The 17948-nt window shown below is 51.0% G+C and overlaps 1 protein-coding gene across 3 annotated transcripts in view; it reads left to right on the top strand.

The window, feature by feature from the left end:
* SUGP2 (SURP and G-patch domain containing 2) overlaps positions 1 to 16470 on the top strand; it is a 30545-nt gene extending 14075 nt beyond the window's left edge. For 2 of the 3 annotated variants that reach the window (XM_082455584.1, XM_082455583.1), the window contains exons 5-11: positions 1193 to 1680; positions 2730 to 2841; positions 6994 to 7514; positions 9356 to 9417; positions 12736 to 12872; positions 13514 to 13634; positions 16211 to 16470. In XM_082455584.1, the coding sequence (XP_082311710.1) occupies positions 1193 to 1680; positions 2730 to 2841; positions 6994 to 7514; positions 9356 to 9417; positions 12736 to 12872; positions 13514 to 13634 (1441 nt within the window). In that variant the 3' untranslated portion in view covers positions 16211 to 16470. Of the gene's footprint in view, positions 1 to 1192; positions 1681 to 2729; positions 2842 to 6993; positions 7515 to 9355; positions 9418 to 12735; positions 12873 to 13513; positions 13635 to 14169; positions 14264 to 16210 lie in introns of all 3 variants that reach the window. The other variant, XR_014261879.1, reaches the window with a different exon arrangement.
* The last annotated feature ends 1478 nt before the right edge of the window (positions 16471 to 17948 follow it).

The raw sequence follows: 17948 nt of genomic DNA, 5'->3' as shown, positions 1-17948 counted from the left end.
TCTAATATATGATCTCAACGTCAAGCAGTCCAAAAGCCGCATGAAATACTGCCATACTCACCAAACAGTACTCGTTCTTTAACACAAACTGAGATTGAACGTTCACAAAAACCTTGTTATGAATGAGGTTGTGGAGAAAATTACAGAATATCCCAGGAAAGGAAAATCACGTGGGCCACATCGTGCAATGCATAGAAGTTGAAACCAGCAACAGCCAAAATAAAACAGGCTTCTAAATAACTTTTGTATGAAAGAGAATTAGAATTGGAATTAGAAACTCTTCAGAAGGAAGTAGCAGGGAGAGCATTGCATATAGAATGCAGCCATAACAGTGGTTGGGGGAAAGGTGTGACCTTGCGTGTGTATCAGAAATAAAGAGTGAAGGTAAGTATTCAACTCATGAAGCAAGAAAGAAATGGTGCAAAAAGCCCAGAGACTACAAGGAAAGGGTTAATAGACATGAAAGAAAGTGCTAATGAAATGGTCAACAAAGTAAATAATGTGACCTTCCCCTTTCTAACCCGTTCCTTGAGCAAATCCTTAAGTTTGCTTTATATTCTTTCAACCTTTGTGAAAAAAACAAATATACGTGGATGTTATGTACACAGAGCAGTTTCATATGGTACGTATCAATGTTGCTCTTCTCTAGCTTGCTCTCCATGGGCCATATTACAGATCTCTTTCTATGTCAGTACATGTAATTCAAACTCCTCTTTTCTGTACTGTTCTCATTATGACGCTGGCACGTGATTTCACAGCAGTGGCACACTGGCCTTAATGATGTAGTTAAAAGGTCGCTGAGTGTCCACCATTTGAAGGGCGTCATCTCCTGAAAGTGATGTCCAGGAGCAACACCTGCCTCTCCCTGACAGCAGAGCGCTTCCATGGTTTCAGGGTAACTGGTTTGTATTGCGAGGCCACCAGGAGCTGGGAGCTCCTTCATGGCTGCTGATGACGGAAATTGAGGAGGAGTCGACCAGTGTTCGGTCAAAGTTCCTGGTCACCCTGTGGTCACTCTGAGCAGGACAGATGACCAGCGCCCAGCTCTGGGTCCTTGGTGGAGCCGGGCAGAGCCTCTCCAACAGCAGGGAGGCCACCAAGTAGAAAGGGTTTGCAGAAGTGTATTTACAGTGACAATTTGGTCATGCTGGTGTATTCACAAATGTCCTGCTATTCTTTTTTTGTTATATAGGTTTTTATCTGATGACAGTAGTCTGGAGTATAAATATTATAAGCTGAAGCTGGCAGAAATGCAGCGGATGAGCCAGACCTTGCCAGGAGCAGATCAGAAGCCGATGGCGGCAGAATGTGCAGTCCGGGCCATGCTATATGCCCGGGCGGTCCGGAGCCTCAAGAAGAGGCTCCTACCAGGGCGGCGGCGGGGGCTGCTTCGAGCTCAAGGACTCCGGGGCTGGAAAGTGAGGAGAGCGACCACCGGGACCCAGACCCTCCTCTCCTCAGGCACCAGGCTGAAACACCATGGCCGGCAGGCTCCAGGCTCCTTGCAGGGAAAGCCGCCCCAACCAGACGGAAATGATGCTGCCAAGGACTGCCCGCCAGACCCAGCCGGACCCTCTCCTCGGGACCCCAGCCCAGAAGCCTCAGGCCCATCCCCCAAGCCAGCAGGAGTGGATGTCTCCGAAGCCCCTCAGACCTCTTCTCCCTGCCTGTCTACTGATGGTGAGTGCTCACTCCTGTCCCCCTCCTCTGGGCCGCAGCCCCAGTGCTCATCTATCCCCGGGGGTCTCTGCAGAGACAGGTGGCTTCAGTGGGCTGGGCTGGGCAGCAGGCAGCAGCGAAAGGGACCTGGCCAGGATGGCACACACAGGGGCACTCTCTCTCCTCTTGCTTCCTCAAGGGGCTGGCCCTAGACTCCTGCTGCCCCCTTCCTCTTATCCTGAGTGTGGAGCTGACACGAGGTGCTGCCTGGTGACTCTGTGCTTCCCTGCAAGGTCCTCCTGCTGGCCAGCAGGGTGTGCCATGTGCGCATGCTTAGGGCTTTGAGCTCCTTGATCCATTTCTCTCTATTCTTGCCCGTTATATGTTCCATAAGGCTGCCCGTGTTCTCGTTCTGCTTCCTCTTCCCCGCTAATGTCTCTGTGTTTCCTTCCTTAGAGTTAGTTGACCTGCAGTTTCTTTTGTTTCTCCCAGCCATTACCTTCTCCTACTGCAACAGGCCTGCCCTCTGGCCAGTGCTTCCCGCTCAGCACTAGGTGGGAATGGAGAGGGAAAAAATTTACACAACTGCTACATTTCTCTAGCTATTGCTACGTAACAAGCAAATCCAAACTGTGGCTTCAAACAGGAGGCATCCAGTGTTGGTTTGAGTCATCTGGGCCGGGCCTGCACACTGTCTGCAGGCAGCGGCCAGTTGTCTGGAACTGTCAGCTGAGGTGATAGGGGTAGTGGGCTACATGCCTGTCACCCACCAGCAGTTCACCTGACAGTCGGGTTTGGGCATCCAGGAGAGGCAGAGGAGGTGCTTGAGCCCTCTCAGGCCTGGACTCCACATTTCTGTCACATTCTTAGCCAGCAAGAGTTCCAGGGCCAGCCCCAATTCAAGGGGAGAAAAGAGAGTCCACCTCTGCTGGACAGAGCTGCAGAGTCACATGGCAAAGGGCAAGGGTACAGTGAGGGGCCATCTTTGTAATCAGCCTCCACAACCCCACGATGTTCACATGGGAATCGGCAGCTCAGAACCAATACATGACAGTTGCTTTATTTTGTAGTTGATACGAAGACAATGGAGACTGCAGAGAAACTGGCCAAATTTGTTGCTCAGGTGGGACCAGAGATTGAACAATTCAGCATAGAAAACAGCATTGACAACCCCGACCTTTGGTATGTACCCATCACACCCCTTTAATTTGAGCCAATGAGTGTCCTGAGAGCCCACAGGAGTTCACCCCATGAGTGTCCTGAGAGCCCACAGCGGGTCGCCCCAGGATAAATCACAACTTCACTTCTGCTGAGCTCAGGGCTGTTAGGGAGCATCTGTTTTAGGTTGTTGGGAGACCTGCCCTCATCTGGGGCATCAGGAAAAGCCTCTCCCAGAGGGAAGTTTAAGCTGGATCTTAAGGTTCAGTGGGCGTTGGCCCGGGGAAGGGGGAGAGAATGCCCTGGCCAAGGGGCTTATAGTTTCCCCGGACCTTTGCAGAGGCAAAGAGGAGAGTGTGTCCTCGCCCATGAGTCTGAGGAGGAGGAGGGCACTGTCCCTGGTCATGCTGGCTACTCTGGGCAGGACGAGAATGTGCAGCTCATGTAGCATGTTGGTGGGTTTTGGTCCAGGTGTGAGCAACAAGCACTTCCACGCAGTGATGGCTTGTCACCCTTGTGCCAGGAGGGGGCACCATTATCCTCTCCATTCTTCAGATGGTGTAATCATTCAACACTACACAGCCCAGAGGCCACAGAACCAGAGCCCCACTCTGCCTGCAGGGTGCGGGTTCTCCTTCAGGGAGAGGCTGCCTGAGGGCCATGTGTTCCCAGTACTGAGCCGTAACCCGGCTGGGCTCCCCTTGGAGTGGGTGGGGTTCCCATGCTGTGTGGATTGTGTCCTATTGCCAGCTAGGGGTTCCGGGCCCTCACCCTGCTCCCAACATGCTGGAGAGTCGTGCCTCAGCTTAGTTAAGAATACAGTTAAAAACTTTACATTTCCTGGAGCATTTCTGGGACCCAGTAGTGGCTAAGCGCACACTTCTAGTTTGGCCTTACACGCAATCTGTGTTTGTGGTGAGAATTTTTGGGTATCTTCCAGAAGGGGATTGTTGAATCATAGTTCAATGCAAACTAAGTTTTGTTAGTGCAAATTCCCCTCCCTGAGGGCCACTCTCCTAGGAGTGTCATGAGTGCCTGTCCCCACCCCCCACCTTTTGGCATGCCTTTGAGCCAGTGGGATTGGTGAGGAATTTCTAATTTTCTCAGTGAAGTTTTAGTTTGCGTTTTTCTTATGAGTGAAATTGAACCTCTTTTCATAAACTTGTGTCCTTTGAATATCTTTCTGTAAACTGTTCATATCATTTGCCCTTTTTTAATTTTATTTATTTATTTATTTTTGGCTGTGTTGGGTCTTCGTTTCTGTGCGAGGGCTTTCTCTAGTTGCAGCAAGCGGGGGCCACTCTTCATCGCGTTGTGCGGGCCTCTCACTATCGTGGCCTCTCTTGTTGTAGAGCACAGGCTCCAGACGCGCAGGCTCAGTAATTGTGGCTCACGGGCCTAGTCGCTCTGCGGCATGTGGGATCTTCCCAGACCAGGGCTCGAACCCGTGTCCCCTGCATTAGCAGGCAGATTCTCAACCCCTGCGCCACCAGGAAAGCCCCTCATTTGCCCTTTTTTAAAAAAAAGTTTTGTTGAGGTATAATTGACATGCCATAAACTGCACATATTTGTCTAATAAGTTTTTTTTATTAATTTATTTTTGGCTGCATTGGGTCTTTGTTGCTGCGTGCGGGCTTTCTCTAGTTGCAGTGAGTGGGGGCTACTCTTCCTTGCGGAGCGCGGGCTTCTCATTGTGGTGGCTTCTCTTGTTGCAGAGCACGGGCTCTAGGCGCGCGGGCTTCAGTAGTTGTGGCACGTGGGCTCAGTAGTTGTGGCACACGGGCTTGGTTGCTCCACAGCATGTGGGATCTTCCCGGACCAGGGCTCGAACCCTGCATTGGCAGGCGGATTCTTAACCACTGCGCCACCAGGGAAGTCCCTGTCTAATAAGTTTTAATGCGTGTTTACACTCATGCAGCCATCACCACCATCAAGATGATGAACACATCCATGACTCAAAAATTTCCTTGTCATCCCTTCCTGCAGGCAGCTGCTGATCAGGGCTCTCTCACTGTAAATAGTTTGTATTTTCTATAATTTTGTATAAATGCAGTTTGTTCTCTCCTTTTGTCTGGCTTCTTACTCCACATAATTATTCGGGTTCATCCATGTTGTGTGTATCCATAGTTCATTCCTGTTTTTTGCTGAGTGTATCGCATTGTATGGCTGGACCACAGTTATCTACCCATTCAGCTGTTGATGGCATTGAGATGTTTCCAGACTGGGACGATTTCAGATGAACCTTCTGTGAGCAGTCATGTACAAGGTCTGCTTTTATTTCTCTCCAGTAAAATACTGAGGCAGAGAAAGGCTGGCTCACATGGTGGGTCTGTGTTTAACTTTTGAAGAAACTTCCAGACTGTCTTTCTAAGTGGTGTCTTTCTAAATACTGAGGCAGAGAAAGGCTGGCTCACATGGTGGGTCTGTGTTTAACTTTTGAAGAAACTTCCAGACTGTCTTTCTAAGTGGTGGCACAGTTTTGCATTTCCAGCACCTTGGGTGAGAGTTCTGTTTCCTCTCCATCCTCACCAGCACTTGATAGTGTCAGTCTTCATGTTAGCCGTCCTGGTGTGGGGGAGGGGTGTCCCACTGTGGTTCTCATTTGTGTTTCTCTGAGGACTAACAGTGCTGAGCATCTTTGCATGTGCTTGTGTATTTCTTTAGTGAAGTGTCTGCTCGGATCTTTGGCCCATTGTTTTATTGGGTCATTTATTTACTTATTAATGAATTTGGAGAGTTTGTTATATATTCTTGATACAAGTTATTTGTCAAGTGTGTGGTCTGCAGATAATTTCTCCCAGTCTGTGACTTGTTTTCTCATTCTAGCAGTGTCTTTTGGAGGGCAGAAGTTCTTAATCTTTGCCATTTTCTTGATTGGGCTTTTTGGATTTATTCTTTCTAGTTTCTCTGACCTTTTACCTGTAATGTAATTGTATCTATTTCCTTCATAGTTGGATATTTATCTTTCACGTTACTTATGGTATGTTTTGCAGCGCAGAAACGTTTGATGTAGTCAAATTTCTCAGTTTTATCTCGTTGCACCTGGATACAGAGTTACAGTTAGAAAGAATCTCCCTACACTCAGATTATAAAGACATTTATGTATTTTCTTCTACAACTTGTATGGCTTGGTTTTTACATTTAGATCTCTGATTGGTGTAGGGTTATTCAGGAGCAGAGAGTACAGCATAGATCCAATTTAAATATTTTTGTAAAAAGCTGCCCAGTTGTCCCAACACCATTCGTTGAAAAGACTATTCTTTTTCACAGTGGTTTGAGAGGCCACCTTCATCAGATACTGTGTTTCTGGCCTTTTTCTTGGTCTGTCTGTCCATAAACAAGTAGCACGCTGTTTTAACTGTAGAGGCTTCGCACACCTTGTAATACCTGGTGGAACTGGGCCCCTTGTTGATCTTGTTCAGGGGTTTCCTAGATAGTCTTACATACTCATGTTTCTATATGAACTTAAGAATCATGTTCAGATCCAGAAAAAAATGATGCTTTTACTTTTATACGTTAATATTTAATTAAGGGAGAATTGACTTCGTTATGAGCCTGAGTTGTCCTGTCCAAGAACAAGGGCTGTCTTTCCTTTGGCCCAAGTAAATTTTGTGTGTTTTTGGTTTCCTACACCAGCCGCAGCTCCAAGCTGTGGCTAGGGCCATTGGACTCCGAGGCTCAGAGAGGCCTTTTTGCCAGCACATTCACGCAGCTTTGCTGCAGGACATGAGGCAGGAGGTGACACACCTCTCTCCATCTCATGGCTGGAGTATGGGAGGAACCAGAGAGTCACAGTGAGCACACACAGGCCCAGAGTGGCCAGTGATGTAATCAGAAAGAGATGAGGTAAGGCCCAGGTCAGATCTCCTGGCTGTAGTGTTAGAGCTCGTTCTAGCATGTTCTCTGGTCGTCCCTGCATACCTTGTTCCTACAGCTCCCTCCCCCAGAAAGCAATTAGGCCTCTTACGTTCTGGCTCCTTCGTTAAATTACTAATACTCTTCAAGCCTTCTATCTCATTGTAAAGCTGCCCATCAGCCACAGCTGGTGGAAAGAGGTCATGAGTTTGCTTCTTTGTCCCACCCCCAGCTTTGTCAGGTCCATTTGGACAGTTTCAGAAAATAGGAATGTTTATAGAGAACCCTCTGGTTAACCAATGTATTTCATCTTTATCCCAGGTTTCTACATGACCAAAACAGTTCAGCTTTCAAATTCTATCGAAAGAAAGTATTTGAACTGTGCCCATCGATTTGCTTTACGTCATCTCCGCTGAACCTTCATGTCAGCAAGAGCGCCGATTCTCAGGAGAGCCCCCTGGAGCCCATGGAGGGGGAAGGAGAGTTTGAGGATGAGCCCTCTCAGCACGAGGCTGAGCTGGAGAGCCCAGAGGTGATGCCTGAGGAAGATGAGGGCGAGGAGGAGGATGAGGAGGAGGACGAGGAAAGGGGTGAGGAGGCCCCCACTCCTGGAGGGGCCTCCAGGCCAGCAGGAGGGTCAACCAAGTCCGAGGGCTCGGAGGGCAGCCCCCCAGCTGATGGCCTCCTGAGCGAGGTGGCCGAGGATGGCCCGGCTGGTGCGCCTGCCCTGTCACAGTCCTCCTCAGGGGCCTGCTTCCCCCGGAAGAGAGTCAGCAGCAAGTCGTTGAAGGTCGGCATGATTCCGGCTCCCAAGAGGCTGTGTCTCATCCAGGAGCCCAAAGGTGAGTGCCTGGCTATCGACACAGTGCCCCCAGCACGGTCTTCTGTTTAACACCTGAGGAGGAGTCATGGTGCTCAGTTGTGGGCCATGAAAAATTGTGGAGACGTTGTCTGACTGTTTTGAAGAACTTACCTGGCCCTCAGCCCAAGTTCAGGTGCAAGATGACCAGCTGGACCCCGTCACCCTTTCCGCCTCTGATTGCTCCAGCTAACCTGGACATTACCTTCCAGAACACTCCCAGGGCCAACACAACATGGAGTTCTTCGGTCTTATGTTTTTAACCTAAAATAGTCCTATTGGTTTTGCACACAGTCCAAAACGTTCATGAGAAACTGACGTTTCCAGTTGGTCTGAGGTTGGCATTCTAAGGAGATGCTGTGTTTGGCTTCTAGCACCCCACATGCTGCTTGTTATTTTCCATTATTGCTCAGCTTCCAACAGGGGAGTCCTGGCTGCGGAAGAAATGGGCCTGGGTCATCTTGGCTGTTTCCTGCCTGTGATCTTGAGGCGTGCCCAGCTTTCTGAGTGCCCCCACCCCCCCGAAGACCCCAGGGTAGTGATGACTGCTTAGTGACGATGAGGCAGGAGGACACGGACCGGGACCAGTCTTGGGCAGCGGTTAGTGGGAGCTGTGCAACCCATGCTCTGCCAGCCTTGGCCATGGAAGACCATCTCCTGCCTGCCTGTGGGGAAGGTCAAGGTTCTTGAGGTACAATTTACCAGCAGTAAAGGTGCACCCTTTTCAAGTGGACAGTTCATGGAGTTTTGGCAAAGGTGTATAGGCATGAGCCCCCCCAGTACAGCTGAGCTGGAGCTCGTCCGAGAAGTGTCTCTGTCCCTCTGCAGTTTCCTCCTCTACCCAGCCCGGGCAACCACTGACCATCTTCTGGCCTTGTGGTTTTGCCTTTTCTAGACTGTCAGTAGGTGAACCACATCATGTCCCGCCTTTTGCTGGGCTGCTCGCTGCCCACCCAGGTCTCCACACAGCCGGGCCTGTGTGGAGCTGATGCTGCGACGCTTGTGTGGCAGGTGGTTTTGGTGAACAGGCCTCCATCGTGTGCGGAGAGCCTGTGTGTGCTACGTTATTGAGACCATCATATTCACACCCAGCAGTGTCAGTATAGTTTCTCCTGCTAAAGGAACAGTTCTCGTGGTTTGTGTTTGGAAACCTTGGTGTTGCAATGGATTTCTAACTGTTCTACTAAACTCTTATGTCCTTCAGAACTTATCAGAGTGTGGTAGCACATCAGAATGCTTGTTAAGATGGCTTTCATGGGGGGAAAGTGGAATTCTTTCTACTTTAGAAGCTCTCAGTTATTTTGATAGGGTGGTTGATGAGATAGTACCAGACCTGCTGATATCTCCTTTGTCAAATATAATAATAACAATAATAATAATGTGATGTGGTGCTGTGTATGAGAAGCATGGTTGTTTTTACTAGAAAGTTCTGAGTGGACTTTACTTCTCTATCTATGGAACAGTCACAGGGACATGAGGAGGGCACGGTGTTGCAAATAGCTCATTTGTTGAAGCAAAATGTATTCCTACGGTCATGGAAAATGATCCACGTGTCAGGTCCTTCGTCATAAACGTGGGAGTCACGCTTAGGTAGACTCTCCCACTGCAAGGCAGCCCTCAGTTGAGCCTCTGTTCTGCCTCTGCACTCTGTGGGTCACACGATTCCTTAGAGGAGCCAGGGCCGAATGGCTGGCCCTGTGGTGCAGCTCCTAGCCACCTTCTGTCAGCAGAGGGGCTATAAGCCCAAACTACAGCACCCTCATCTTCTAAATAATTCGGGGAAAGTACATATATGTGTATATATACATTTCTTTTGTCTTCCAGTTCACGAACCAGTTCGAATTGCCTATGACAGGCCTCGGGGTCGTCCCGTGACCAAGAAGAAGGTGAGCGTGGCTGTGAGTCCTTACGTGTGACGTAGTCAGAGTTTGCCAGAGTTCCAAAGGGCACCGGCGTGACTAAGCTATACTCATACTTCAGGCCAGGTGTCAGCATACAAAGCACAACACACAGCCTTTTCTCTCCCGGGACTTCATATTTTTTTAAGCACAAGCCTCTTGTCAGTTAACAACAGCCTGTATTTATTTATTTATTTTTAATTTTTATTTATTTATTTATTATTTTTGGTTGTGTTGGGTCTTCGTTTCTGTGCGAGGGCTTTCTCTAGTTGCGGCGAGTGGGGGCCACTCTTCATCACGGTGTGCGGGCCTCTCACTGTCACGGCCTCTCTTGTTGCGGAGCACAGGCTCCAGACGCGCAGGCTCAGTAGTTGTGGCACACGGGCTTAGTTGCTCTGCAGCATGTGGGATCCTCCCAGACCAGTGCTCGAACCCGTGTCTCCTGCATTGGCAGGCAGACTCTCAACCACTGCGCCACCAGGGAAGCCCCTCGGGACTTCTTAAAAGTGTTTTGCATTGCCCAAAACCACAAGAGGGAGTAATTAGTCTATTTAATGGACGTGTGAGGCCTGATATGTGCAATGGATTGGAGAGATGAACAAGATAATGTCTCAGCCAATGAGAAGTTCAGATTTAGTAGACTATAATTGTGGTTAAAAGAGTGCGCTACTTTGCTAGTACGCCGAGTACATGTGCGTGCGTGTGTGTGTTTATTAACTGGTCAGCACCTCTTGTGCTCCCAGCTCCATCTGCCCACCTAGAGGCAGCCATGAGCGGGGCTGGCAGCAACAGAAATGTGCAGGACCAGGAATGGTGGGTGCTGTGGGTGCAGAGAAGCAGGTCAAAGGGAGACAAGGAATAAGGTGGGTTGGGGGGTACCCTTTAAGCAGGGAGGCCTAGGAGAAGCCCCAGATCAGTCACAGGTCAGTAGGGAGCCCTTTGTGCCTAGAATGGAGTGATGGGGTGAGGAAGTAGAGGTGGCAAGCACCCAGGTCACATAGGGCTTGTAGATGGATGTCAGCACTGTGGCCCCTTCTTTGGGAGAGGCATTGGAGAACCACGGTGGGGATTTGGGTGGAAGACATGGCCACTATGGCTGCTGTGTTGAGAGCAGCCTGTGGGGTGGGGGGTGAGGCAGAGCCGGTGGGCCAGGAGAGGTGAAGGTGGAGTTGGTGGGACTTGCTCATGAACTGGATGTGGAAGAGAAAGCCAAGAGTCCAGGGTGACTCCAGGGTTGTCGGCCTGGACAGTTAAGAGAATGGAGCTGCCATTGACTGAAATGGGGAGCCCCTGTGGGAGCAGGTCATTGGAAGGAGAAGGGGACACACTCCAGACAGCTGGCTGACACATGTCGGGGCAGGTGAGGCTAGACAAGCTCACCTGGGATGCATGTGGGGACATCACAGGTCTCTAGAGGTCAGGGAGGTGAGTGGGGAACCAGGCGAGGTCTCTGCTGGTGTCAGGGGGTGAGCAAAGCCCAAGTTGTGGCTCAGACCTGTTCTGAGTGCATTGCGTCAATATCAATGGCCAGAGGAAGCGTCAGTGTGACCCCAGTTACAGCTGAGAGCAGGGACCTTCCTGTACCCGAAGCTTGTGGTCTTAACAGCTGTGTTGGGTTTTAAGCTGACCCAGCACCCGGGTACCCATCTGGTGGCCTGGGTGAGGCACAGCCTGCTGAGAAGGCAGCCTTTTCAGGCTCAGCCTGGCCATCTAATCTTGGCATGTGAATCCTGGGGTTCTGTTTTTACATCTGTAAAGTGGGGCAGTTGCACCTATCCTGCATGTAGGAGATACCTTGAGGATTAAATGAAATGTGTGTTAACCCGGTGTGCAGCCAGCTGGTGTCCTGCAAACATGGGTCTCTCTTTGGGGTGACTGCAGGCAGGGAGGAGGTCTCCCCTGCAGCTCTCTGTGCACACCTCAGCCTGGCCTATGGTGCATGGCTTTGCTCCAGCCCCAGGAAACCAGGCAGGGTGATTCTTAGACACAGTTGAACACTCACAAAGATCTGTCCAGCTGAGTGGACCCCTGTTCCTCCTGTTGCTCCCACCTGAACAGCTTTCCTGAAGGGGGATGCAAGCCTGCCATTTGGGGACCCGTGGCCAGCCTTCCCTCTGCCTTCCCCATCCTCTTCCCCTCCCACACTTCCCCTGCTCAGACCCTCTCCACTACTCCCAGCTGCATTGATCAGGACAGAGGAACCTTCTCCCTGGGAGCATGTGAGGCCCTGGGGACAGGCTGTGTTCAGTGTTTAGTAAACGGATTAAAGAAACAGGCTCAGGCGGCAGGGACTCTGAGCCCCCAGCTGCCCAGCGGTTCCAGCACACTGTGGGTGCTAATGAATATTCATGAGTGAATGGAAATCCCCTTTGCTCACACGGGGCAGGCTCCTCCTCCAGAGGCCTCTAGGCTTTTTAATTTGTCTTCCCACAGTCAGCTCTGGAGCCCAGACTTCCTCTAGGGCTTCTTACCTTTCCATCCACAGGGTCTTTCCCAGGCCCCATCCTTCTTCCCAGCTGCACTGGCTCTCAGTGAGGTCTGCTCTGTGCTAGACATGGACCCCAGAGTCCAAGTAAAACCCGGTCCCTGCCCTTGGGGAGCCCTCAGAGCTCCAGACCTGGGAAGGACCAGACAGACACATAGGTCAGTCAGGTTTGCTGAGTAATGCCTGAGGGCAGCCAGGGAAGCTTCCAGGATGGGGTCACTGCTCAGAGTTTTGGAAGCCCATGAGAATGAATGAAGCAGTGGGAGAGGAGTGGGGGTCAAATAGGGAGGACCCTTTGAACCGATTTTTCTGTACAGCCTCTCTCCACTGCCTTTCTGGATCCCTCCTGCCTTAGCCCTGCTGCCCCTCTGACTCCTGCACTCCAGGGGCCTTCCTGCCTCAGGTCCTGTGCCCTGTGTCCCTCAGCCTGGGATATGCCCTCTGGTCATCACAGGGCCACTCTCTTTATCCAGGTCTCCACTCTGGGCTCTTCCTACTCACCCTTTGGCCCCAGGACCCACCATCGTCTCACGAAGTTTAATTCACAGCCTCAACACTGCAACAAGAGTGGTCACGGTGAAGCCTGAGAGGCTGGTCTGGCGTGGTTCTGTGGGGATACCTCAAGCTGGTGACCTACAACCTTTAGAGGTCTCAACCCACCCAGGGAATGTTGCCAGGACCATGGCTTGATCTTGAGCATCTGTGGAGTCAGGGAGGCATTAGGGGTGTTAGTACTGGACCATGTCCAGGTGTAACCCACGCAGACCCTTGCTCCAGGGGCTTTGCTGCACCTCACATGCCACACTCTTCTCTCTCCTCAGAAACCCCAGGACTTTGATTTCGCCCAGCAGAAACTGACCGACAAGAACCTGGGGTTCCAGATGCTACAGAAGATGGGCTGGAAGGAGGGCCACGGCCTGGGCTCCTGTGGGAAGGGCATCAGGGAGCCAGTCAGTGTGTACGCAGTGGGCGCTGGGGGCCAGGGGTGGGGATGGGCAACCGTGCCTGGGGAGATGAGGCTTTCTGTGGGATTCTGGTCCTAAGTCCTTTGACCTGCAGCCTGATTCTTGGTTTCCTTCATGTCGAACATGGCTTATAGCAGATCATTTACATATGCAGGTGTTCACACAGCTCCTTGCTGCACTTGCATAGACTTGGTCCCTGGCATTTGGCCACATTCATTATTATCATAAAAGCTTGAGTGGTAATAATGCTCTGTAGTTACGCTAAGAGCCACTTCCCTTTTCCAGGAGCCCACATGAAGACTAGCCAGGGTAGAGCACGGCCCAGAGTTTATTAAGCCCCATTAGCATCCAGCAAGCATTTCAGTTAAAATTGAGCTTAGCACCTGCTGGGGAGGCTTTCTGCTGTAATCAGGGGCTGGCTTCTGAGCACACTTCTCAGAAAGTTTGCATGCCTGCACGGGTGAGTATCCCTTGTTCCCCACTGTGACTTGTGTCTTTATTTTCCCCCTCCCTTGCTGTCACTGTTGTGTGTCCCTCATACCTCTGTCCCACTCTGATGGCTCAGGCTATTTTCCATCTCCTGGTGGCCGGGCTCTGGGCTCAGGCGTGGCTAACTCTCCATTTTGCTCCTTAGGGGAACTGCCTCGGAAGGGGAGGGGTTGGGTGCCGACGGGCAGGAGCACAAAGAAGACACGTTTGACGTGTTCCGTCAGAGGATGATGCAGATGTACAGACACAAACGGGCCAACAAATAGGTATGTGTGTGAGCTAGTGTGGGGGGCATTCTGCCTAAGCTGATGTTCTGGTACACAGAGACGCTTCCTCTAGAAAAGTTAGTGTGCCCCGCTCAAAACCCAAACATCAAAATATCACTCCCCCCAAAAGATCATAAAATTTTGTGAGGGAAACAAGGAGTGTTTGGATGTGGATGTGTCCCACCTCTCACCTTCCAGGCTGAAGGAACGAGCCCCATGCTCGCCAAGCGCCACTGCACGCAGCCCATGGTGCGGCCTCAGCACTGGGCTCCCAGGTGCGACTGTACGTGGCCATCTTGTGGAAACAAGCCACCACGGGAGCGGCCTGGTGTCTTGCAAGTGTAAGGGTGACCTGGAAGCTGGTGCTGCAGAGGACGCCACTCTGCCTCATCCCTTTCTGAGGGTCTTCAAATCCTTTTCCTTCTGAGGGGCCTTTGGCCTATAAATATCCTATCTTTCTCCTCTCCTTTTAGTTGTCCTCCCCACCCATAATTTCCATCTCAGTTTTGAACAAAATCGTTCTCTCCCTGAATAGATGAAAACCATTGGTGAGAAAGATAAGGCTTGAAGCAGCAATTACTCTTAAAACGCCACCTCTGTCCCGGATCTGCCCTGGAACCAGTGCCCAAGTAGGTTTGGTGTGTACACGAAAAACAAACGTCTCTGCAGTTTCTGGTGCGGAGGTTCCACCCGCTGGCTTTTCTTTTTCTTAAAAAAAGAACGCACCATTTCCAATCTGCTTTTGCCTTTCACCCTCTTCCAAATGCTTTTGGCAGCAAGTCTTCTCCAAGTCTCCCCTGGTTCCGCTCAGAAGGTGGGGCTGCCCTTGAAAGCACCAGCGCCCTTTAAGTGCTCAGGAACCAGCTCCTGTCGGTTTTCCTGTCCCTGGACACATTGCTCTCTAAAAGTGATCTGCTAGCAAACTTGATACCGAAACAGTCACAGATCGTATCTTCTCAAATTTAAATAGGGAATATAAATCAGTAATAATGAGGTCTGTGCTCTGGTACCACAGCTGTCAGTCGGAGTGCTGAAGCTCTTTAAACAAGTGGAGGTACTGGATTCGATGAACGTGTTATTTATGGAGTCTCATCTCTTAAATGCATCCCAAGAGACTTAACGAAATTTCAGCAATGTATTCAGCAGCTGTATTCAGTGGGGAGTAATCATTACACCCATGAAACTTTCCCCAAATTTACGTGTCTCTTAGAATCCACAAAGCAAACTAGTTGTTTTTTTTTTTAAACCACATATGGAGTCTCTCCTACAAAGGGGTGGGAGGTGTAAACTCTTCAAGACTCTTCATTTTTTGCATGTGTGGCAGTGTAAAGAATTGTTGTATTAGGGCCTTTGTACAGAGCAGAAAGGATCCTCTTGGGGTGGGCTCTGCAGCTGTTTGCTATTTCAAGGCGTATGATTGCCGCCCCTTCCAGCTTCTCGCACTCTGCCTCTTGCAACTACATGCGAAATTCTCAGGCTGTGGGAATCTCTCAGCCCTTCCTCATAAAGCAGCAGTGTTGAAGTTTTAAATACATGCTAAAGTCTGGAAAACAGGATCCTGCTGATACTATAAGCTTGGGGGACACAGCAATGAGTTTCCCTGTCAGCCACTTGTATTGGCTGTTGTGAAATCCTTGCTTTCTCAAAGCCCGAGACCTCCTGGGCTGTAGTCCCAGGCTTCTCTGGATCTGTCTTGTCTGTCTGGCCCACACTCACCAGCACAGCGTCACGGGCCTGTGCCAGCATCTCACGTGCCCGCCTGATGTTGCCCTTCTTCATGCCACGGGTAGTCCCCAGGGCTCTGCTTGCTTCTGGTCACTTTTGTTGCTTTGGAAACTGGCAGATCTTTATGGCCACGGACATGCTGGAGGTTCTTCAGCAGAGTTGAAATAGCCTGCAGGGGTGGTGTGGTTTGGGGGAACCACAGCTATGGGGGTTCACCTCCTTTCTCTTCTAATCTTTCCAACAGCCTTCCACATTGGCTGGGGGTCAGGTAAAGGGATAGAACTCTGAGAACAGGGCCTCGATCCCGCATGGCCTTTCACAGAGCACCCTTTGGTGCTGAGTGAGGTGTGCACCCCCCAGCATGGGTCCTGGCTCTTTCTTCAAGCGTAGCTTTGACCATCATATTCGCTTTGTCCTAGTATGCTCATCCTTGGCTTTCTCTGCTTTTATTTATAAGTAAAATACTTTAGGAATTCCCGGGGTTTGAGCCCTGTTCCCACAGCCTCCTGCCACTCCTCCTCCTGGGGGTGTCCTGCTTTGAGCTGACACTGTGAGCCTTTGGCAGTCGTCAAAGGGAGCACCTACTTCTTGAGCCTGGAAAGTCCTGTAAGCACTCAGGTGGCGCTTCTGTGGAGTTGGCATTGAGGCAGTGAAGGCATTGCGTGGGCCGGGGAGGAGCGTGGTGGTGCGTCCCTGTGCCAGCTGTCAGCTGGGGACCAGCGCGCTGGCCCTCTGTGCCCGCCCTTGCCCTCTCCAGCAGAGACCGCTCTACGGGGAGCACGCGTGAGAGCAAGTGCGATGTGCAGTTGCATAGCCTTGTCAAAGTCACAGTGTCTTTTCTGTCATTCTAGTTCCAGGGTCTCTTCCATGAGGACGACAGGCATCCGGAAAGTGCTAACTCACCACTTTGGGTGCTTACTGTCTCTGCCTTGTTTCCATCACTGGAAATCATATAGAGAAATTTAGCGTTTTTGGTCCTTGGTAAAACCTAGAAGACGTTTGTGATGTTACAAAATGGAAGCTTTGGGTTTTTTTTCTTTTTTTTAATCTAAGAAGTTGTGGTTGTTGTTAATCATTTAGCAGTTGAAATAAATGTAGAGGAAACCCAGTTTTCCATGGTCTCCATTGATGTGTTTTTAAATCAGACTGGTTGGGGAACACATGGTAGATGTTGTAGGGCCTACGTGGAGCCAGGTCGTAAACACTGCTGCCTCCCAGGCATGCCCTCTGCCTGCGGGGGCCTTTCTGACTGGCATGCTGCAGCTGGGGGGCCTGGTAAGTCACCGGGAAAGCCTAGAGGGTACCAGAAAGCAGGTAGTGATCAGGGCCAAACAGTGGGTGGGTCCACCCTGTTTTCTGTGGAGAGGGGGGTTTATTGCTGGGTACAGAAATCTGCCTTTGAGAGGGTGTCGGGACATGGGAGCTTTACCTGAGATGCCCACAATTCACCCACCCACCTCAAGGCCTTCCCTGATCTCAGGGTCGGGGTTCCAGCTGCCAGAGTTAGACCAAGGCCCACTTGGGCTTCCCCCTGAGTTAGGAGCTGGCCTGTGGGACATCTTCAAAGCTCCCTGCTGTTCCCATATTCTGCCCAGCCTGTGTCTGATTCCTCCATCAGCAGCCCCTTGGCCCATCTGGTGAGGAGGGAGGGTAAAGAGCACATAGGTGGGCAAGCCTGGCACCTACAGGACCTGCAGGGACCTCCACCTGAGCACAGTGTAATGGGCAGGAGCCTGGGGTATGGTTGTGCCCGGGGTAGCAGGGAGCCCAGGAAGGGTTTGGGGTGCTTTGTCAGCAAGAAAGGGGGGGATGGAGGAGACAGGGCCCCTTAGGAAGCTGGTGTCAGACCCCTGAACCTCTCCTCTCACTATGTCCCAGAGGACACTCAGGAGTGACGAGGACCCATGTGATCATGACGGGAGCTCTTGTCACCCAAGAACCTCCCACACGTTTGCTGTCATCTTCACCAGAGCCCTGGAGGTTGGTGTCTGACCGTGAGCTTTAATGCCACTCCCTGAGAAAGTTGCTCAGAACCTACAAGGACCCCACCCATTTTCCTCCTCCCTCTTGGGAGACGCCCTTCCCAGCTCCCCTTTATCACTGTGCAGGGCTGGGGAAGGTCACTTAGACAAAGGCACACAGAATGAGGTTCTCCAGCCCAGGACGCTGTTCAGGCTTTGACCTCCGGCAGGTCTCTCCACCTCAAGCCTCAGTTTCCCCTCTGCGATTTGGGAAGGATTTCTTCCTCTGCTACCTTGTCATTTAGGGCTAACTGGAACCTGAACATGCCATTCTGAGCCTGGCGGGCCCCTCCCCTCCACGTCCTCCCCCCCACAGCCTCTCCTCTCCCTGGAAGCCTTCTGGACCAGGACCTTGAGAGGCAGAGGGTGCTGCCGGAGAAGCTCCAGTCTCCAGTGTTAAAGCAGGCCTTTGCTATGCCTGCACACGGACCTACATAACATGCGCGCATAATAACATGCAAACATGCCTGTTCAAGCAACATGAGTACATTTTCTTTGTAAAAGATTTTTGAAAATGCAAGACCCAGATAGACGCGGAACAAAGCACAGAGGTTTCCCCTCTTTCCCA

The sequence above is a fragment of the Balaenoptera physalus genome (assembly GCF_965194825.1).
Source record: "Balaenoptera physalus genome assembly, chromosome: 3".
Taxonomy (NCBI): Eukaryota; Metazoa; Chordata; class Mammalia; order Artiodactyla; family Balaenopteridae; genus Balaenoptera; species Balaenoptera physalus.
This window is presented reverse-complemented; position numbering and strand designations above follow the sequence as displayed.